Source organism: Apium graveolens, chromosome 11 (genome assembly GCF_009905375.1).
Source record: "Apium graveolens cultivar Ventura chromosome 11, ASM990537v1, whole genome shotgun sequence".
NCBI classification, from domain to species: Eukaryota; Viridiplantae; Streptophyta; class Magnoliopsida; order Apiales; family Apiaceae; genus Apium; species Apium graveolens.
In genome coordinates, this window is record NC_133657.1 from 205,996,591 (window position 1) to 206,020,044 (window position 23,454).

General features: G+C 37.4%; 1 protein-coding gene and 1 pseudogene across 1 annotated transcript; both read right to left on the minus strand.

Moving 5' to 3' along the window:
* Positions 1 to 4,213: 4,213 nt before the first annotated feature.
* Positions 4,214 to 19,234, minus strand: LOC141695189 (receptor-like cytoplasmic kinase 176; annotated as a pseudogene).
* On the minus strand, positions 13,085 to 15,310 carry LOC141695188 (uncharacterized). Its single transcript, XM_074499451.1, has 4 exons — positions 15,196 to 15,310; positions 14,296 to 15,106; positions 13,867 to 14,219; positions 13,085 to 13,791 (listed from the first exon to the last, which is right to left on the minus strand). The coding sequence occupies exons 2-4, from the start codon at positions 15,104 to 15,106 to the stop codon at positions 13,162 to 13,164; spliced, it is 1,794 nt and encodes a 597-aa protein (XP_074355552.1). The 5' UTR covers positions 15,196 to 15,310; the 3' UTR covers positions 13,085 to 13,161.
* Positions 19,235 to 23,454: the final 4,220 nt, after the last annotated feature.

A 23,454-nucleotide genomic window follows, 5' to 3' on the forward strand; every position in this document is an offset into this window, starting at 1 on the left:
GCACGCCTTATATTGATTTAAGTTCACCTAAATCTAATCATCGCATGGTAAACATAGGCATGTATCTCATATATAAAATTAAATAACAAGTAAATGTAAATTACAATAAAGTAAATGTGTTTGGTATGGGCCCATCCTATGTGATCTTTAGCAAGCTCATGATAAAGATCAAGGTCAATCTAATATGGTGATGGAAATAATACAACTACTTATTACATAAGTCTTCTTCTTTGTTTAGACTTCTTGTATGCCTCGTCTTCTTTTTTGTATCACCTCCATTGATAGCCTTCTTGAGTCTTCAATTACATTACATGATTGAAAGTAAAACTAATCTAATGAACTTACAAGAATAACTCGAGTTACATTCGAGATTTATGGATTACAAAGATTGACGACATGCAAGTCGTATTTAAAAACCAAAACCAAAACCATTACACTAAGTTCGAAAGGCCTTACCATCCACCATGCTCATACAACACATAAAAAGCATGTTAAAACACATAATCTGATCTTAACATATCATATTATCCATGATCTAATCATAAAAGGAAAATATGACAAAAATCAGAAAAAATCGAATCAAATTAGGAAAAACAAGAATCACTGTTTACGGGCAGTAAACGACGTCAAACAGCCTTACAGACGAGTCGTTGATAGCTTTTACTATCAGTTTGTTTTCAGACGCTCGTTTACCTATGAAATAGGGTATTCGTTTGCGTAAATCAGACACCAGACCCAGATTTCAGCAAATCTGCAGCAGTCAATTCAGAATCCGTATCTACTATATGATTTTCATAATTAGAACAAACATAAATCTGTAATATATCAGTATATATACAGATTACATATATCTAATGATTATACAACTCACATTAATATCATATATTCAAACCATACATATATAAACATATATTTCAACATCAAATCATGGCGACATCACGTACATGTTCATATGTCGAAAACGGTTAACACATAAACGATTAAAAACTTTTCGCAAGTCGCTTGATGTCATTGAAGGGTTTTTAGCACATAAACGCAACGAAAACGTAAATTTAAATCTTTAAAAAAAATGAACCCTCTGCAGGATCCATGCGAAAAAAAAAATAATTCGTAGTTCAGTATGTTTACCTTAAGAAGCTTTACGTTAATGGAAAGATGGAGGTCTTTAATAGCGATCCAAGAATGATGAACGGAAATTCCCTAGCAGCTGCTCCTCAAGTGTGAAGCACTCCACCTGTATCCACCAAGAGTACAATGTGATGGAGGAGGAAGAGGTTGAGAAAATTAGTTGTCTCCCTCTTGTTCTACTTTAGAATTAGGGTTAATTATTTGGGTTTGAGGCAAATAAGGTTTATAATAGTATATTTATAGGCAAAATTTTCAGTTGAAAATTTTCCATAAAATATTATTATTATTAACCCTTTAATTGATTATTCTTATTAACCAATTAACTAATAATTAAAACACCTTTTAATCATTAATCATTTTTCTAAAACACTTTAGAAAAATAATTATCTCACTTGATTTAATTTCTAAAATTAAATTCTTAATTAATATATTAAGAATTAATTAAGATCCATTTAATCAATTATTAAATCTGCTAATTAATTATTTATTTCACAAATAAATAATTACCAGCCATTATTAAATAATTCCTCCACCATTTAATCATTCTCTTTTATGGTGTGACCCTGTAGGTTCAATATTAAGCCGGTAGTAGAAATAAATAAAAACAAAACTATTTATCATTATTTATATAAATTCTCTAATTCATTAAATATGATTAATTAATAAATTAATCATATTTATTCTACATCGTGAGGGATACTTCTCAGCATATCGCGACTATCCGGATAATACGAATTCACTGCTTAGAATACCAAGAACCTATTCAGTGAGTAGTTACCGTACAATCAATTCCTTCTACCCCGCAATGTCACGATTAAATACAAGGCATAAAACTTATGTCAAGCCTATCTTATTTAATCATTTGTTTTCCCATTCACTATGCTTAGTTCCTATTTAATGTAAATTAGAAACTCCTTTCTAATTTCATTCACTCTGGCTAGAGATTCCTGAACTAGCATAAGTGGATCAGCATTGAACTTTCTCTTCCTTCACCGGAAGGAGTAGATCCGTTATTGATCATACACTATCTTCGTGTACAAATTCCTATACTCAGTAGAGCCCTTATAATTGTCCCTGCAGACTAAGAACTAAACTAAAACATAGTTCAGTGTACACAAGATGACTATGATGACCTCAAGTCTAAGGATACTTGTACAACTATCACTATGTGAACAACTGCTGACACGTGAGTGAACTCCATCAGTTGTTTCAGTTGTGTGAGTAATGTTCAGTGAACTTATTCTATAATAAGCACCTACATACTAGCTATAGTGTCACCACACAAATGTCTATGAGAACAGGCATCCTTCATAATGAAGCAAGCATAGTATGTACCAGATCTTTGCGGATTACTAATTACCAGTTAGTAATCCTACGACCAGGAAATATTTAAGTTTAGAGTTATCATCCTTTAGGTCTCATTATTATGATATCATCATAATCCATAAAAAAGCTTTACCCTAAACTATGGTATATCTTATTTAAACACTTAAATAGATAAAGCCCGCAATAAAACCAAAATAATTCTTTTATTAATATCAATGAAATCAAAACAGATTACATAAAAGTTATTCCTAAATCATCATACATGATTGGATTTAGGACACATCTCTTTCAGAGGTATGGAGCAAAAATTGAGGCGGCCCCTTTTTGGATTTCTTTTCATAATTTGTCCCTATAGATTTATGAAATTGCAATCGCGTCCATTCAGGGTCGTCCGGAAGTGAATCGGAGCTGAAACGAATGGAACTCGGTTTCCGAATAATCCTCATAGGGGGTAGTACACGAGGTATGGAGCAAAAATTGAGGCGGACCGTTTTTTGGATTTCATTTCATAATTTGCCCCTTTGGATTTATGAAATTGCATTCGCGTCCATTCGGGGTCGTCCGGAAGTGAATCGGAGCTGAAACGAATGGAACTCGATTTCCGAATAATCCTCGTAGGGGGTAGTACACGAGGTATGGAGCAAAAATTGAGACGGCCCATTTTTTGGATATATTTCCATAATTTGTCCCTATGGATTTATGTAATTGCATTCGCATCCATTCGGGGTCGTCCGAAAGTGAATCGGAGCTGAAACGAATGGAACTCGGTTTCCGAATAATCCTCGTAGGGGAAGTACACGAGGTATGGAGCAAAAATTGAGGCGGCCCATTTTTTGGATATCTTTTCATAATTTGTCCCTATAGATTTATGAAATTACATTCGCGTCCATTCGGGGTCGTCCGGAAGTGAATCGGAGCTGAAACGAATGGAACTCGGTTTCCGAATAATTCTCGTAGGGAGTAGTACACGAGGTATGGAGCAAAAATTGATGCGGCCTGTTTTTTGGATTTCTTTTCATAATTTGTCCTTATGCATTTATGAAATTGCATTCGCGTCCATTCGGGGTCGTCCGGAAGTGAATCCGAACTGAAATGAATGGAACTCGGTTTCCGAATAATTCTCGTATGGGGTAGTACACGAGGTATGGAGCAAAAATTGAGGCATCCCGTTTTTTGAATATCTTTTCATAATTTTTTCCTATGGATTTATGAAATTGCATTCGCGCTACTCTTGCCTTCGATTTTATGGATAAGATCTTATCCTTATGCCACCTGATCTGCGATGTGGTTTGATTGTCAAGTAATTGAAGAACTTCGTAGTCATCTTCCACTGCTTCCCATAAATCATTTGTCTCTAGATGGGCCTCCATTCTTGCTGCCTAAACATGATAACCTTCATCATTGAAAATTGGAGACCAATTTGTTGGAATTATATAAAAAACTCAGGAACTGATAAATACATAAGAGAATAACATAATTTCTTTGCAAGGACTTAATGTTATTGAATGGATAGAATTAGTATTAATACACCAATAATTCTAACTGTTATGCTAAAACTAAGGCTGCAACTTCCTAATCTTCCTGAAACGGTCTACAACTACCTAAATTTCCTGAACAATAGTAACTGCTACTAGATTCTGTAACCACTTATTTATTAACATTTATATAACTAAGAGATAAAATAAATATCTGAAAATGCAGCATCACATTCTTGCCCCCGCTAAAGCAAATTTCAACAATTCTCATATATCAGCTTACGTACAACAAACTAGATGGTAACAAACCACTTCATGCCTTGTCAGTTTGCATATGTTAGTACGAATAATCATTTAACATGAACTACACATTGATTATTATTTCATTTTGAACATATGGAATAGCTGCTATAGATTGCTAGGGACAACTGATCGTCATTTTTATATTTTATTTTTATAATGGACAAAAGCTAGCCTAGCTCATCTACTATGATGCTTTTGAAGTGAAAGTTCATTAGAAACTTTTTCAGCCTTTCTTAAATCCTGAAGCTGTTCTAGTACTTTCACCACTTGATTCATCTCAGGTCTTAACTTTGGATCTGTTGAGAGGCATTTGTTTGCCAGGGTACCAGCCTTGAATGCTGCTCCTACCGTGTAATGGCCTCCAATACGCCCATCCATGATGTGCATGACTTTCCGTTTGCTGGTAAGATAAGGTTTAGCCCATGGAACAGGTTTTGTTCTCCTGCTGGACGGTTCTTGTCAACTACTCTTCTCCCTGTCAGTATTTCAAGAAGAACTACTCCAAAGCTGTAAATGTCACTCTTCGCAGTTAGATGACCTTCATAACAGATGGAACTTGGAATTAGAAGAGAATGCCACAAAATAAGGCCTCCTTCTATAATTTTTAGTTAAAAGGTGAACAAAAAATGTAGAAAATTTAACACCTTACTAGTTCACTAGTCACCTTGTTTTATTTCTTGTTTCCTCACTGTGTCTTTGTACTAGTAACTTATCTTGAATGTACACGGGGTTAATTTTGACCTACTTCAGGTTTTTGGTATATATGGGTTGTTGAGGTGGTCAGCTAGCAATCCCATTACAAGAATAGCTCAGGTACTCGACCAAAATCAGTCGGGACATGGTTTTTTAAGAGTCTCCTTGGTATAAATGGCCTTGCCATCCAAGTATCCGGCAGAACCTGGTCGGTTATTAAATGGTCGGATTTACATGGCACTGACCGTCTATGTACATGTCCAGCATGCTGATGTGTTACAAAAGTAAACGACCACAGAAGGCAGATCTAGTATGAAGGTATTCAGGAATTGGTTGTTATGCTAATTATTAGATAATTAGTATATAATTACTAGTTTATAACCGTGTCATGCTTCTTTAATATATAATATATTTTATATATAATTACATTAGTATCAATAATAACATAATAATTATTATTATTTAATTATTTACATGTATCATTTAGAACCACTAATATTAATTCTAAGTTTTAGTATTATTAAGGGGAGAATTCGAACCTTGGTTTCTCGTAGAATAGGTCTAATTAAAAAATAAATTTACATTGTTGAGAGGATGTTGAGTTTTAGGTTGAATATATATAATAACTTAAATTGAGATTATCCTTTTAGTATAAATTTAACGGATCTTATTTAGGGCATGTTTGGGTGATGTCAAATAAGTGACTTATTGGCTTATTGACTTTTACGCTGTGTTTGGTTCAACGGAGGGGAGAGATGGGGAGGAATTTTAATAGAGGGAAGGGAAGGGAAGGGGAGGAAAGGATATAATATTAATTCTATTTGGTTGAAGGAAGGGAGGGGAGGGGAATTAACTCATTTTATATTTGGTAAGCAAGGGGAAGGGAGGGGTTTATAATTAAAATTACATATAAGTCCTTTAGGATATATGTAAGTGTTAAGAAGGTGTAAGGTCATTTTTGTCAATAAAATTTCTCCCCTCCAAAAAACCCCAAATTGGGAGGAAACAAAATAAGTCCATAAGGGATTTTGGGCCCCTTCATTTCCCTCCCCTCCCCTCTACTCTAAAAATATGAACCAAACACATTTTTTATTGCAGGAACCTTCCCCTCCCCTCCCCTCTATTTTCTTCCAACACAAGAGGGGCTTAAGCCCGTACTTATCGACGCACAACTTATATAAATGTTGAATTTACAACTTATAAGTTGATAAATTGAATGTTAGTGATGACGTATTTTTCTTTAACTTATTTTGATTTTATATTTTTTTTTAATTTTAGTTTCAAAATATATGCTTATAAATGTTATTTAAATTTAAAAATTCACGAATTAAGATATTTGTATTTTAAAAATTATTTATTTTAGGTCATTTAAGTAAAAAAATTCTGACATATAAGTAATTAAATTATCCAAACATATTTAAATTATAACTTACTTATTTTAAAATTTACCCAAACGGCAGGTTTTCTGTTCCTCCTAGAATACGCTTGTAGGTATTACTTTAAAAGGAAATTACCAAAAGTATATATATACTATTGGATGCAAAATTTAATTACCAATATTTTTGCATCAACAAAGACATATTGATAGGGATAAATAAATTATGATTGTATAATTAAATACTGCATTAATTGTACAAACTGTGGGCTGCTAGGCCCAATAAAAAGATATATGATACTCAGACCAGAAAGGTTAAGCCTGATGACCAGATCAGGCCTGATGGAATAAAAAAGGCCCAAAAGCCTGATTATTAATTAATTTCATAATTAATAATAAGGGACAATCAGATGTTGAAAAGAGTCCCGATAAGGATATAAATCCTTGGAGATTAGCCTCAAGGGGACCTAAAAGGATAAGGAATCAGTTTCCTACTACCTAGGACTCCAAAGTCCATTCTAATTATGAGACTTGCCCACCAAGTCTCCTATACCAAGTCCAATTCAAGGACTCCCAACATCTATATAAGGGGTCTCACCCCCACAATCAGAACTACGTTTTTTGGCTTGATTCTCTAATTCACAGAGATACGTAGGTATCTCGTAAAGGCAGATTGAGTCACGAAATACGAGAGCGGCCATTAAAGGCCTTGAGCTCCCGAATCTTAGTATTAAATACAGCAAGTAATAACCTTAGTTTTTTATCCATAACATTTGGCGCCGTCTGTGGGAAAACGCAACAACAACCATGGCGAGAACACGGAGAACAATTGGAGCTCTAGAGGAAGGAACACCATCAGAGACAACCCAGGTGATTTTATAGCAACCATGGAGGTTCCTCCCCATTCAACTTATGCATCTACTCAGGGAGAAGCCCAGACAGGGGCAACTCAACCTCAGCCACAAGGGACAACTCCCCCAACTATTCAAGGTACGAATCCTCAAGTTCAATAAGTACATATACCTATGAATTCTCGACCCATCGGGTATGAATATTCAACTGTTGTTACTACTAACCCCCCTTATGGGATGCCCCTTCGCCCTGAGGTTGGAGGAAGCGGATATGCTGGGCGAGGCGAAGCACGAGGGCAGTCACCCCCCCTATATACGAGGTTTGGGTCCTATTCCTGAGGATTGGGAATTTTCTGGTCCTTATACTGAGAGAGACTCCGAATCTTCGGATGATGAAGTGGCCCCGAGAAGGAGGCGTCCTGGAAAAGAGCCAATCGCCGATGGAAGGCAACGCCCCCAAAGCACCCCAGGGGCGAATCCCCAAGAAGTGCAGGAAAGGATCAGGGCTCATGAGGCTGAAATCCAAAGGTTGAGGCGTGATTTGGAGGCTCACCAGGCCACCAGATCCCAGATACCTCCTAGGGGGAGAAATCCTCCTCCTATCATAGACCTGGATGGTCTGGTAAGAAGAAGGGCTGTTGTCCCAAGAACTGATCCAAGCAATCTTCTTCCCCTTGGAGATCCTGATGATCCACTCCACCCTTCACAGAAGAGATAATGAATGCCCATATCTCAAGGAAATTCAAGATGCCCACTATCAAAGCCTATGATGGCACGGGAGACCCCGCTAATCATGTTAGGACATTCTCTAATGCACTGCTGCTGCAACCCGTGAATGATGTTATAAAGTGTCGGGCCTTCCCTCAAATCCTGTCGGGTATGGCTCAAAGATGGTACAGGTCGCCTGCCCCCAAATTCTATCGGATCGTTCAGAGAATTAAGTCAGGCTTTTATTAAGCAATTCATCAGTGGAAGAGTCCATGAGAAAAGTTCAGCATCCCTTATGAGTCTTGTGCAGGGAGCTAAGGAATCCTTGAGAGATTACCTGAATCGTTTTACAAAGGAGGCTTTAAAAGTCCCAGACCTTGATGATAAGGTAGCCATGATAGCACTACAACAAGGAACCAGGGATGAGTTTTTCAAGATGTCCTTGGCCAAAACGTCCCCCTGAAAACATGTGCAACTCCAAGAGAGAGCAGGGAAGTATATCAAGGTTGAAGAAAGCATGAGGAAGACCATAGTAAGTAATGAGCCCACTGGAGGCAAGAAGCGAAAAACTGATTTGGAATATATTGCAAAGGACAAATATCCTAGAACCGAGCAAAACCCTGATTTAACCCCCAAGAAGGGAGGACCTGGGCAAAAGTTCACTGAATACGCTAAGCTTAATGCTCCTAGAAGTCAGATTTTGATGGAGATTGAGAAAGACAGAGATGTTCGCTGGCCTAAGCCCTTGAAGGCTGATCCCGCCAAGCTAGATAAGAGCAAGTATTGCAGGTTTCACAAAGATATTGGCCATGACACCGATGAGTGTAGGCAATTGAAAGATGAAATTGAGTTCCTCATTCGAAAAGGAAGATTGAACAAATACACTGGAGAAGGAGGGGATAGGAATAATAATAGAAGGAAGAACTTTGAGGATCGTAGGAGGGACCAAGACGATCAGGGGCGAAACCTCCAGCCTAGAGGACCAGTTATAAACACCATTTATGGAGGGCCGAGACCTCGAGGGCCTGTGATAAACACAATCTTTGGAGGTCCAACTGCTGCTGGATTGTCCAAAAATTCCAGAAAGGCATATACTAGAGAGGTTATGCATATTGTTGGAGAAGCCCCGAAGAGGGCCAGGACAGAAGTAACATTGGCTTTTGATGATTCCGACCTAGAGGGTGTGAAGTTTCCCCATGACGACCCGCTGGTCATAACACCAATAATAGGAAATAGCCCGGTTAAGAGGGTCCTTGTGGATAATGGTGCTTCTGTGGATATCTTGCTCCACGACACCTTTCTAAGGATGGGGTATAACGACTCCCAGTTGACACCAACCAACATGCCGATATATGGATTTGCTGGAGTAGAATGTCCTATGGAAGGGATAATCAAATTGCCAACCACCATAGGTACGGAGCCAAGGCAAGCAACGCAGATGCTGGATTTCATGGTGGTAAAGGCTAGTTCAACTTATAATGCTATCATGGGGAGAACAGGGATACATGCCTTCAAGGCAGTCCCCTCTTCCTACCATTCAGTCATGAAGTTTCCCACCCGAAACGGGATTGGAGAAGAGAGGAGATCAAAAAATGGCTAGAAGCTGTTATGTGGCCTCTTTGAGGGCAGATGGGGTCGGGGGGCAGGTTCTTCCTATTGAAGATATGGATGTTCGAGAAAATGATGAGAATAGAGGAAGGCCAGCAGAAGAATTGGTTTCGGTTCCTTTAGACCCCGAGAATCCTGAGAGGACGACTTTCATTGGAGCCACATTAGAGGAGCCCCTTAGAGGGAAGTTAGTGAAATTTTTGCAAGAAAATAGTGATGTGTTTGCATGGTCAGCAGCTGATATGCCAGGCATAGACCCGGAGTTAATTACTCACAAGCTAAACGTAGATCCAAGCCGGAAGACAGTGAAACAAAAGAAAAGAAATTTTGCCCCGGAAAGACAGAGGCTATAAAGCAGGAAGTGGAAAAGCTCTTAGAGGCTGGTTTCATTGAGGAGATTCAATTTCCGGAGTGGTTAGCAAACCCTGTAATGGTGAAGAAGGCTAATGGAAAGTGGAGGATGTGTATAGACTTTACTGATCTGAATGATGCATGCCCCAAAGACTGTTTTCCGCTGCCTAGAATTGATACTTTGATTGATGCCACTGCTGGACATGAGATGCTGAGTTTCATGGATGGGTTTAGCGGATACAACCAGATCAAAATGCATAAGGATGACATTCCAAAGGTATCATTTATCACTGACTTTGGTGTTTATTGTTATCTTGTTATGGCATTTGGTCTCAAGAATGCAGGAGCCACCTATCAAAGGTTGGTGAATAGAATTTTTAAGGATCTTATTGGTAAGACTATGGAAGTCTATGTTGATGACATGTTAGTCAAGAGTCTAGTAAAGACTGATCATATAGCCCATTTAAGGGAAGCTTTTGAGGTCCTGAGGTACCACAAGATGATATTGAATCCGACGAAGTGTGCTTTCGGAGTAGGATCTGGAAAATTCTTGGGACTGATGGTCTCAAAGAGGGGAATTGAGGCTAACCCGGATAAGATAAAGGCGATCCTGGACATGGAACCACCAAAAACTGTTAAGGATGTTCAGAAGCTTACAGGAAGGGTTGCTGCGCTAGGACGATTCATCTCCAAGTCGGGGGACAAGTGTTTGTCATTCTTCAAATTGCTAAAAAGCATCAAAGACTTTGTATGGAGTGAGGAAAACCAGAAGGCATTTGAAGAGTTAAAGAAGTATATGGCCCAGGCCCCGTTGTTGGCCAAGCCAGTTCTGAGTGAAATTTTATTCTTGTACTTGGCTGTTTCAGAAAGCGCCTTGAGCGCGGTGTTGGTTAAGGAAGAACTGAAAGTCCAGAAACACGTATACTATGTCAGCAAAATTTTGCATGGTGCTGAGTTGAATTATTCAACTATAGAGAAATTCGCTTTAGCCCTGGTAATGGCTTCAAGAAAGCTGCGTCCTTATTTTCAAGCTCACCAGATTGAAGTGCTAACAAATCAGCCACTGAGAAATATCATTCACAGTCCCAAGGCAAGTGGGAGATTGATTAAGTGGGCAATAGAGTTGGGAGAGTTTGATCTCAAGTATAAGCCACGTACGGCTATAAAAGCCCAGGCATTAGCTGACTTCGTGGTGGAATGTACCATACCCAACCAAGAAGTCGGGGGGCAGGAAGATACCATACCTCAAGACAAGGGAGTCGACAATGGGGACAGGGAGAAGGATGATAAGGAGAAAGAATATTGGGTTCTCTATTTTGATGGAGCATCAAAAACAAATTCCAGTGGAGCAGGGTTGGTTTTGCAAAGCCCTGATGGGTTCTTAATTGAGTATGCTATGAAGCTAGATTTTCCAACCACAAACAATGAGGCAGAGTATGAAGCCCTGATAGTTGGCCTTGGTCTAGCTGGGACACTTAGAGTCAAAACTTAAAGGTCCGTGGAGACTCGAAGCTGATCATATCCCAGGTAAAGGGAGAATTTGAGGCAAGGGATGATACGATGGCTAAGTATGTCCGCCTAGTAAGGGCTGTGATGACCCAATTTAATGAATGTCATGTTGAACACATTCCAAGGGAAGAAAATGTTAAGGCAGATGCGCTATCAAAGTTCGCTTTGTCTGAGATTGAAGAAAGTTCAGGAAGTGTGTACTTCCGTGTTTTGAAGACACGAAGCATAGATGTTAAGCTAGTGGCTCCCATAGGCTTGGGGACGTCATGGATTGATCCCATCAAGGCTCACATTCAGACCGGTTGGTTGCCAAGTGATGCAACTGAAGCACGGAAGTTAACTGTTCGGGCACTAAGGTACTCTTTGATAGATGGGATTCTTTACAAAAGATCTTTCGTGGTTCCCTACTTGAGGTGTCTCAGGCCCGATGAGGCACGCTTGGCTCTTGAAGAAGTGCATGAAGGTATTTGTGGACAACACTTGGGGGGCAGGGCCTTGGCTCATAAGATAACTCGTTTAGGCTTCTATTGGCCAGAAATGATGGCTGATACCAAAGAATATGTGAAGAAGTGTGATCGCTGTCAGAAGCATGCACCAGTTGTTAGACAACCCCCCGAGATGCTGACCTCTATCAGCTCGCCTATTCCCTTTGCCATGTGGGGGATGGATATTCTAGGGCCTTTTCCTATGGCCACGGCACAAAGGAAATTTCTGATTGTAGCCATTGATTATTTCACCAAGTGGATCGAAGCCAAACCCTTGGCCAAAATCACAACTAAGCAGGTTGCACAATTCCTGTGGGAAAACATTATGTGCCGATATGGAATTCCCCGTATCCTCATCACTGACAATGGAACACAATTCAACAATGAGGAATTCAAGAAGTATTGTGAAAAAAATGAAATTGAGTTACGATTCACCTCTGTGGCTCACCCGCAAGCCAATGGGCAAGCAGAGGTAGCAAATCGGATAATCCTGGATGGACTAAAGAAGAGGATTGAGAAGTCAAGAAATAATTGGGTGGATGAGATACTTCCAATATTATGGGCCTATAGGACTATCTGTAGAGTCACGACAAGAGCAACTCCTTTCATGTTGGCATATGGGGCAGAAGCAGTAGTTCCCGTGGAGATATCGCATTCCTCTCCAAGGATTCAGACTTTCAATGCTGTAGAAAATGAGGAAGGGCAGAGGTTAGCCCTGGATCTAATTGATGAAGTGCGAGATGAGGCACATGCAAAGATAGTAGAATATCAGAAAAAGGCTTCATTCTATTACAACCTAAGGGTTAAAGAGAGATTTTTTAAACAAGGAGATCTAGTCTTGAGAAAAATAGAGGCTTCAGGTGTTGGACAGAAAGGAAAGCTTGCCCCGAATTGGGAAGGGCCGTACAGAGTCAAGAGCGTTCAGGGTAGAGGAACCTACAAGCTGGAAACTATGGAAGGTTTTGAAGTCCCGAGGACCTGGCACGCACAAAACCTGAAGGTTTACTACGTGTAAGATAGGTGAAGTACGATTCTCACTTGTCATTGACAAGTAGGTTTAAAAGCACCTTGAAGCTTTGCTTGCATAGGATTTTATATATTCCAGTAGAATTTACATTGTCTAGTTATTGTTGATTAGGGTCGAACCCATGCTATGTAAGGTTTTGGAAAACCAGACTTCATATTAAAGAGTTTGAAATAATTTCTATCTAAGGATGTTTAAAGTTCAAATGCGTATTAAGATTGTAAAGTTAAACAGAAAGAGGCAAGAAAAGCAACATATAAAATATAACCCCGAAGGGTAACAAGTTTAGATATGAATAAAGTTCAAAAAGAAGATATACAAAAAGTTAGGCCTTGGAAGGCTGAGATTCCTCAGAACCACTATCCGAAGTCTCCTCGGAAGTCTCAGTCGTTTCTTCGGACGTCTCGGTTGTCCCCTCCGAAGTCCCTGTAGAATTTCCCTCTGCAGAAGATGTTGGCTGTTGAGGCGCTGCTTTTGAAGGCTCTTCCACCCTGGCCTTCTTAGCGACAGGCTCAAACTCCTCTTCGGAAGAATCTTCCTCCTCTCCATCCTTGATCATAACAGCAAGCTTCTCGGTAACACCTCCAAGCTCTGGAACCCGCACAGGGCAAGGAAAGGGGGACTGCTCAAGGACCTCTGGAAACTCATCCTGGATGGCCTCCACAGCAGCATCCCAGCCCTCTTTATAGCTAACTGGGTGAAGAAGGGCATCATGCTCCACCATCAAGTCCTTGAATTCTTGGGTGTCCATCCAGCCATCAAAGGCTTTGTCCTTCTGCGCCTTCAGAATGACATTTTCGGCCCGGGCCGTCTCTAGGTCAGAAGTGGAAGAGGCCAGTTGAGCTTCAAGGGCCTCTATTTTTTGGTTGGCCTCTTCCAACTTCTTGTTGGCATCTTCCAGGCCAACCTTCCAAGCTTTAGCTTGGTGAATTGCCCCCTGGAAATGGGCGTTAGCCTGCAAGAGAAACAGCGAAAGTTCAGAAAAGAAACGTGGAAAAATAAGTAAGAAGGGCATAAGTAAAGGACGTACCGTCGCCAGAGCCTGGGCTCCAAATAGCTCATTCCCCTCTAAGTCCTGTTGAAGGACAAAATCTTGATAGTCCACCGGGGAGATGGAATGCTTAGACCATTCCTTGGACAGCGCCGTGCTGCCCACGATAGAGTCCTTGCCCCGGATCCCCCAGGCAGGTTGAAAATAGGCCCCTGACCTCTGCTTGGTGCGCAAAACTTGGCTGGGGCCTTCCTCGCTTGGCTCCATTGCCTGAAGGAGGAACTCAGGGAAGTGATCACCAAGTCGAGGGTCTTTAAAGACCTTCCCAGCCCTCTTCATCCTGGTTGTCTCCAGGTCCTTCGGCTTGGTAGCCTCCTCAATCTTCTCAGCCACTGCAACAAACAAAGTCAGTTGAAAATCAATGAAATAAAAGTGCAGAAAATAAAGGAGATAAGAAAGGGAACTTACTTTTCTTATTAACGGGCGAAAGGCCGCGTTCTACCAGGACGGTCTCCCGAATAAGGTCCCAACAATGGGAAGTGCCGTTGTCTTGCGTAAGGAGGTTGAAACCTCTAGCCTCCTCCTCAGACAAAGTTATGTCATTTGGGCTCCCGTCCACGGCCAGCCCAAAGGATGATCGAAACAAGGAGCCCCAATCTCCACCTTTCCAAATAACAAACAAAAAATCTTTCTTCCACCCCAAGTTGTTGTCAGGGATGGACTTCCCATTCACGATATGGGGGATAGTGGGGCGCTGGTTGATAGAAACCCAACCCGGACTTTTATCAGGGCTGTTTTTGAACTGAAAAATCTTCCTGAAGACAGCAACAGAAGTGGGGACGTTGTGCTTGGCGCATTGCGACAGATAGCACAGAATCAACCTCCAGGAATTAGGGGGAAGTTGGCAAGGGCTGATGCCCACATCAGCCAGTAGCAAAGGAATGAATGGATGAAAAGGGAGTCTAATACCTGCCCTTAGAGTGTCCCTATAGACGCATAGCGCGTCCTTCTTCCACTGACAGGCCCTGTCGGCCGGACCCGCAAGAACCAGCTTAAAAGGCTCCTTGATTTTGAAGCAGCTGCTCAACTTTTCCAGCTCCTTGGGATCCCGTAAAGCACTAATATGATCGTGCGCGTCCAGATGCGCATCATACGGATACTCGTCCCCTCGAGTGTTGATCATGTCGATTAAGGAAGTATACCTCGATCGAATAGGAAAATCGTTGGACTTTCTAGCCACGTTCATCTTGGCCAAGCGAGTCATTCTTTTGTTAGCCATCTGAAAAAAGTAAGGAGCATGTAAATAGGCTATCTTAAAATGGCACACAAAGGAGAAATAGACACGAAAAGCAAAGGGAGGAATCTTACCTGAAGAAGCGCTCTTGAAAAAGGCTTTGAGCTCCGACTTGCTGTTATTCCTCTGAGAATCTTAGCAGGAAAATAAAGAAGAAAACTAAGAAATGAGAAAGTGAGGAGTAATAGCCTTTCCTCATTCCTTTATATAAGAGGAAAAGGAAGTTAAAGAGACGAAAAGCCCATTGAGAACAAAAGCCCATAGGAAAAAGCCCAGAAAAAAGAATATTCCAGAATATTCCTAGGAATTCTAGAGCATTCTTAACAGGGTATATTAAGCCCAGATCAATAAAAGAGGCCCAATAAGATTTGAAAAGAGGCCCAACAAGATTTGAAAAGAGGCCCAACAAGATTTGAAAAGGCCCAATAAAAGAGGCCCAATAAGATTAGGAAGAGCCCAATAATAAAGGCTCAGTAAAATTTAATAAGGCCCAACAAAAAAGGCCAGGCCCAAATCCAATTAGGATTTGGAAAATACAATACCCTAAATTAAAGCTAAATAAAGAAGGCTAGTGGAAGACCAGGAACCAGGTCGAAATCCAGGTCGTGAATCCTGCCCGAAATCTTTCGAGCAGACACCCGAAAATAACGGGTAAAAAAGACCAGAATCCAGGTCGAATTTAGGTCGTGAATCCTGCCCGAAATCTTTCGAGCAGACACCCGAAAATAACGGGTAAAAAAGACCAGAATCCAGGTCGAATTCCAGGTCGTGAATCCTGCCCGAAATCTTTCGAGCAGACACCCGAAAATAGCTGAAATAACGGAACTGAAATGAGGTCGAAGCTTCGACCAGGAATGAGGTCGAATAAACCAAGCATCTTTCAAAAAATGGGGATTAAAAACCCAGGTCGAAGTTCGACTAGGATCCTGGTCGAATTCCAGGTCGTGGATCCTAGTCGAAATCCTTCGACCAGGAAGCAAGAAAACCAAAGAATTTTCGAACAGGATTCAGGTCGAAATATCGACTAGAATCCTAGTCGAAATCCTAGTCGATAGGCTCATGACAAGAAGCTAAAGAAAGGTGGAATTTTCGACCCAGATCCAGGTCAAATTTTCGACTAGGATCCTGGTCGAATTCCAGGTCCTAGATCCAGGTCGGAATTTCGACTAGGATCTTGGTCGAATTCCAGGTCGTGGATCCTAGTCGAATTCCTTCGACCAGGATGGCAAGGCTGATCCCTATTTTCGACTAGGATCCAGGTCGAAATTTCGACTAGGATCCAGGTCGAAATAGGGCTGGAAATCAGAAAATTAGGGAAAAATTCCAGAAAATTAGGGAAAAATCCCAGAAAATTAGGGAAAATCCCAGAAAATTAGGGAAAATCCCAGAAAATTAGGGAAAAATCCCAGAAAATTAGGGAAAATCCCAGAAAATTAGGAAAAAATTCCAGAAAATTAGGGAAAAATCCCAGAAAATTAGGGAAAAATCCAGAAAATAAGGGGAAAATCCCGGAAATAAGGGAAAAATTCCTGGAAATTAAGATAATTCCTGAATAAAAGGAAAAATTCATTGTAAATGTGTAGGTCGCTCCACACTTTACGGAAAAACGAAACCCTGTAAGGGAACAAATAGACTTCACTTCTGCGAAACCTAATCAATGTTTCCCAAAAGTTGGGGGCAAATGATAGGGATAAATAAATTATGATTGTATAATTAAATACTGCATTAATTGTACAAACTGTGGGCTGCTAGGCCCAATAAAAAGATATATGATACTCAGACCAGAAAGGTTAAGCCTGATGGACCAGATCAGGCCTGATGGAATAAAAAAGGCCCAAAAGCCCTGATTATTAATTAATTTCGTAATTAATTAATAAGGGACAAATCAGATGTTGAAAAGAGTCCCGATAAGGATATAAATCCTTGGAGATTAGCCTCAAGGGGGCCTAAAAGGATAAGGAATCAGTTTCCTACTACCTAGGACTCTAAAGTCCATTCTAATTATGAGACTTGTCCACCAAGTCTCCTATACCAAGTCCAATTCAAGGACTCCCAACATCTATATAAGGGGTCTCACCCCCACCAATCAGAACTACGTTTTTTGGCTTGATTCTCTAATTCACAAAGATACGTAGGCATCTCGTAAAGGCAGATTGAGTCACGAAACACGAGAGCAGCCATTAAAGGCCTTGAGCTCCCGAATCTTAGTATTAAATACAGCAAGTAATAACCTTAGTTTTTTATCCATAACACATATATACCTAAGGAAACTCCGATTCGATCTGTTTGGCTGCCGGGAATAAGTTATTTATTCGCTTATAAGCCCGTAAGTACTTATTGACGAGTGTTTGTCGACCCAACTTATAAGTCGAATTTACAACTTATAAGCTGATAAGTTGAATGTTAGCAACGACGTACTTTTTCTTAACTTATTTTTGATTTTTCGCTTTTTTATTATTTTTTGTTTTAAAATTTATGTTTTTATATGTCTTTCTAATGTAAAATTTACGAATTAAGATTATATTTAAAATTTATTTATTTTAGCTCAGTTAAGTAAAATTTTGACATTTAACCAAACACTTATTTAACTTATAAGTATTCATATACTTATCACTTATAAGTCCCTTATTCATTTTAAATCATAAATTATTTATTTTAAGATTTCCTAAACGTCACTTAACATAACTTTAAAAAGTAAAGATCTACTTATTCATGCAATAAACAAAACAAACATATGTAGTTCAGTCCATCATACCGGTGACCATATACTCAGGAGCTGCATAACCATAAGTACCCATGATCCTCGTAGATACATGACTTTTACCATCCATCGGCCCGTCTTTCGCCAACCCAAAATCAGATAGTTTTGCATTGTATTTCTGTCGATTAATAGCAATAACAAATTGATAAATTATCAAACAGCTATAATAATAAAAACACTCAGGAAAAATAATCAAACTGTTCAGCATACAGAATCTATAAGGATATTGGAGCATTTAAAATCACGATATATCACTTTTGCTTCTGGACTATGAAGATATGCAAGCCCCTTTGCTGCACCAAGAGCAACCCTCATACGTAGGTTCCAAGATAGAGGCTGAAAGTATGTACTTCCTGACACACAATTTTAAATCAGAATCCCTTCCTGATAAGTAATAGCATTTCTAAATATTTAGGTTCATCAGTTTCTAATATATATAGCAGTGAGAAACAATATTATTGTTATGCATGGGCAATATTAATACAGAGAACTCACTTCTGAATAGATGATTATCCAAGCTGCCTCTAGGCATGAACTCATATATAAGAAGCCTGTGTTCATCCTCCAAGCAGTACCCAATCAATTTTACAAGATTAGGATGACACAGCTGCCCCAAGTAATTAATTTCTGCCTAGAAGAATAGAAAAGATTGAAGAATATGAATCTATAAAAAGAACATGCTAGTGATTTCTGACATTATAAGTATCCTCTAGCTTCATACTCACCAACCACTCCTTGTGACCTTGGAAGCTTTCTTGTCCGAGTCTCTTTACTGCAATAACCAGGCCTGTACCAGCCTTAGCAGCTGCGAAAGTGTCTTCATTGATCCAACCCTTGAAAACACAACCAAAACCACCTTCTCCCAACACACTGTCCGGACGGAAATTCCTTGTGGCTAATTTAATATCATTAAATGAAAAACTCTTCAAATTTGGCGATTCCAAGATTTCTTCCTGGCTACGTGCTGTTGGTGGCACTAATACAAATTTTGATGTCGCGCCTGTACACAATATTTCAACATTTCTTTTTATCTTTCATGAATAGCAATTACAGGAAGATTAATAAAGAGTTGTCAGTTTTAACTTGCTATATATAGCAAATATATACAGTATACAAGAAGATGAACATATAAGTAAAGTTAAAAAACAGCAACAGGAAGATTAATAAAGAGTTTTCAATTTTACCAGGGGTTTCAGCTTTGATCTTGACACTTAAACAAGAACCCATTTAAATGGAAATTGAATATCTACTTGGGTATGTAATTTAGATTTTCAACAGAAAGGAAGAGAAGACAGGTGAAATCACGAGAAAACAGCCACACAAGATTAAAGCAGAGAGTTGGGTTTGGCTAATGAACAATATAGTATATAGCAAATTTCTTCGAAATCATTAGCCGACAGCCATATATATACTATGGTTTCGTTGACCTGAAGCTAATTCACGAGCAAAGGTATGTCTCTACTTTTTGTGTCACTTTTCCAACTTGTCTTGTGTACATACATATGTAGTTGTAGGATACATGAACATTGTTTCATATGTGCACCAAAATTAATTCACGGACTGGGCAACCACGCTTGTTCGTCAAAGTTTGTTCTACGTTTGGTCCATATTTTCTGAAACTGTTTGAGTTTTTAATTAAAACGTTTAAAATATGTTATACATATCATTAGAAATTAGATTTTACTCCACTATAAGAAATTATTATATTTATATATTATAAAACATGGAACTTATTTTTATTATATACTAGTTTATTGATAATTTTATAAATACAAAGTGTATATTAAAATAACTCTATAAGCATTTAATATATTTGGTTAACAATAAAAAAATTTATATTTTTTTGATAAAATAACTTTACACTTAACATTACTAAAATTAAATTAATTTATAATCATATATATTAAATATGATAAACACTTTTATAGAATAAATAATATAGAAGAAGAGTTTGGAAATGAAGTGGACTAAATATAGATTATGATCTTACTAAATATAGATTATGGTTTTTCAATCAATAAATATAGCATTTGTAGATGCTCTTACAAGTATGTATTTGCCTCAATAAAAATTAAGAGCATGTATTAAGTTTTTCTTTTAGGGGGTAGGAAAAAGTTGTTATTAATCTTATTTTACCATTATATGAAAAGACAGAATACTGAATTATATATAGTAATACTAATATTACTACCAACAAAACTTTCATCCGAACTTTAAAAAAACATATATTGCTTTAAAATAAAAAATTAAAAACAAATTAAAAATAATTAGTTATATTAAAAACTCATTAATAGATAAATTTGTAAAATAATATATTCAAAAAAAATATAATAAATACAAATAGAAGTAAATATGAATAATGGTCTCGATCTAAAACAAAATCATATATATTATTCAAAAAATTATATTATTGAAATGTCTGAAATAAAATTCAAATCAAAAAATAATACATAAATAATATAATGGCCCGGGTTAAAAAAATAATATACATTATTCATCCGGACTTAAACAAATACTACTATTGATTCAAGTTAAAATTAAAAAAAAATATAGTTAATTGGCGTTGCATCCGGCTAAAACACAATTATAAATACTAATAACGTAGTTAAAAGAATTATAGTAGTAAACCTGGCTAAAACAAAACTACTAATCCAGGCTAAAAAAAAGTAAATATAATTAATTGAATTTGCTATATGGAGATAAAACAAAATAATAAATATTAGTAACGTTAATATAACTCATTGGTCGATGTAATGTCAGCCTAAAAAAAATATACTACTTATAAATTCGGATTTAATCAAACATGGGTTAATAGAGTGATGATTTGTGTGAAAACTTTTACATACAGCTTCTTATAGAATGTCTAGTAACTAATGAGGATGTTCGGTAAAATTTATCTACTATTTATTTTTAATTTTGTAGTCTTTTGCTTTATTTAAATAAAAATAATTAGTAGATAAATTTTTAAAAATCTCAAAAAATCATCTAAAATACTATGAATTCATAATTTTTCATTTGGTTGTAATAAGATTTAAAAAAAATGTTTAGAACTCCATAAAATAAATCTATCTATTTGATATTTATTATTACTTTAGTGATCAAAATGATACCCGTTAAATTTGATGATTAAACTGATATATGACATTTTGAGTGATCACTTTGATATTTAACCTATTAATATAACATGCATCTGTTGTCGAGTAACTAATGAGGACGTGTACATGTGTTATTTCTATGCTCGTTTGCAAAGTCTATATGGGATGACATTGGACTTATAGAAATAATCCAGGTATTTCCAAATGATACAGTCTTTGATGGGTTAAAATGGTATTTGATACTTGCACGAAAGAACATATTATATTAATAGGATGGTTCTATTGAAGTATCTGGAATCGAAGGAATAAATGGGTATGTGATGGAGTCAATATGTCTTTGTTTGGTGTTAAGGTAACAGCTTTGAATTTGTTAAGTGCCGGTTTGGGAAATCTTAAAATAAGTAATTTATGACTTAAAATGATTAAGTGCGAAATAAGTGATAAATAAGTTCTAAAAGTATTTGAATAAATTTACTTATAAGTCAGAATTTTTTTTACTTAAATGAATTAAAATAAATAATTATTAAATATAATTATCTTAGTTCATGAATCTTAAATTAGAAAATATTTAAAAATTTATATTTTAAAATCAAAACTTTAGAAAAAAGTGAAAAAATAAAAATAAGTTGGAAAAAAGTACGTCACTGTCAGCTTTCAACTTATCGGCTTATAAATTGTAAATTCAGCTTATAAGTTGGGTCGACAAACACTCGTCGATAAGTTGTTAAGGGCTTATAAGCCATAAGTGGCTTATAAGTAGCGTGCCAAACAGGTCCTAAAAGTAACTTGATGAAAGCTCATCAAGAAGATCATAAGCTTAATTTAGCACTTAATCCATTGTCAAGTCGTTGGAATCGACTACCACTAGGATGGCTAAAGGTTAATGTTGATGCAGTCATGTTCTTAAATTAAATTGCATTGGTGGGTGCATAATTTGAGACGACAATGACACTTTTGTAAGACCTGGAAGCAGGAAAATGGAAGTTGTGCTACATCCAAGGGAAACCGATGCACTAAGCCTGAAGGAAGCTCTCTTATGGGCAAAAAATTTAGGGTTTAAGAAATATATTTTTGAAATATATGCAAAATTGTTGGCATTTGCATCTAATGGAGGACTAAGAAGATCATATATTTTTCACACCATTATTATGGATTTTATTGATTTTTTAAGCACTTTGATAATGTACTAGTTAAGTTTGTGAATATGTTTACAAATGGTATAGCTCATGTGTTAGCTGGAGCAATTCATTTTATGTCAGGTATACATGAGTTGGTACTACTCCAACTCCACAGCCACTTTTTATGTAGAACTCTAAAAAAATTTAAAGTTTAAAAGAAAAAGTAGTATATCACATTTATGGTAGAGATATTTCATTCATTACAATGGTCACTTTACAATGCTACAACACCATCACATATATGTAAAACTTAAAACCGATAAGTATGTACTCACCTAACTTGGATGAGATACAAACACTATAAAAAACAGAACAATAGATATCACCCTTTTAACATCGGTTGGAAAAGTCACCGATGTTAAAATATGTTTAAACATTGCATGATTTTTAAGCGATGTTAAAGATTTTGTAGACGTCGGTTCAAAATGTTATTGTTGTCTAATCTCAGTTTTTAAAAATAAAAAATATAGCTACATGGTAACTACATCGGTTTAACATGTCATTGTCTATTCCTAGTTTTTTTTAAAAAAAACTGCTACAGTAACTATCTTAAACACTTCCTCGTTTAATATAACAAAAAACTCCCTTACCAAAATTCTAATTTCCCCCGGCCAAAATTTTGTTCCCCCTTTTCCTCTTCTCCCTACCCTGCTCTCTCTCTCTCTTCACACTACAAGAAAACAGTCAAATATACATCGCCATTTTAACATCGGTTGTACTTACAACTGATGTTATAGAAATTTTTAACATCACTATTTTTAGAAGCGATGTTAAAGTAGTTTTTAGACATTGGTGGTAATCAAAACCAATGTCTAAACTACTTTTTAAAAAATTAAAAAAACGGGGGTTATACTTTTCCCACACTTTACCTCTTACTTAAAATATTTCACTTACCTTGTTAGCACAATTTTATTCCCCCGCCTCTCCATCTCTACACAAGCTCTCAGTCCATTTTTTCTTTTCCTCACAATCTTACTCTAATCATCACGATCTCACCTCTCAAGAACCCTAATTCGACCGAAATCGAAACCCCTAATCCAAACCCATGTTTCAAACCCCTATTTCAAATCCTAGATTTTAAACCCCAAACAAAATCTAGTTAGCTCAAACCCTATATTTTTTCAATCAAAACACTCGATTTTTGCAGAGGAAGTTTTACAAAATCTAATTAGCTCAAACCCTATATTTTTTCAATCAAAACACTCGATTTTTGCAGAGGAAGTTTTACAGAGATCGATATATTTCTCGAATCCTCTCAAATTACTAAGTATTTATAATTTTCGTTTTAAAATTTAAACT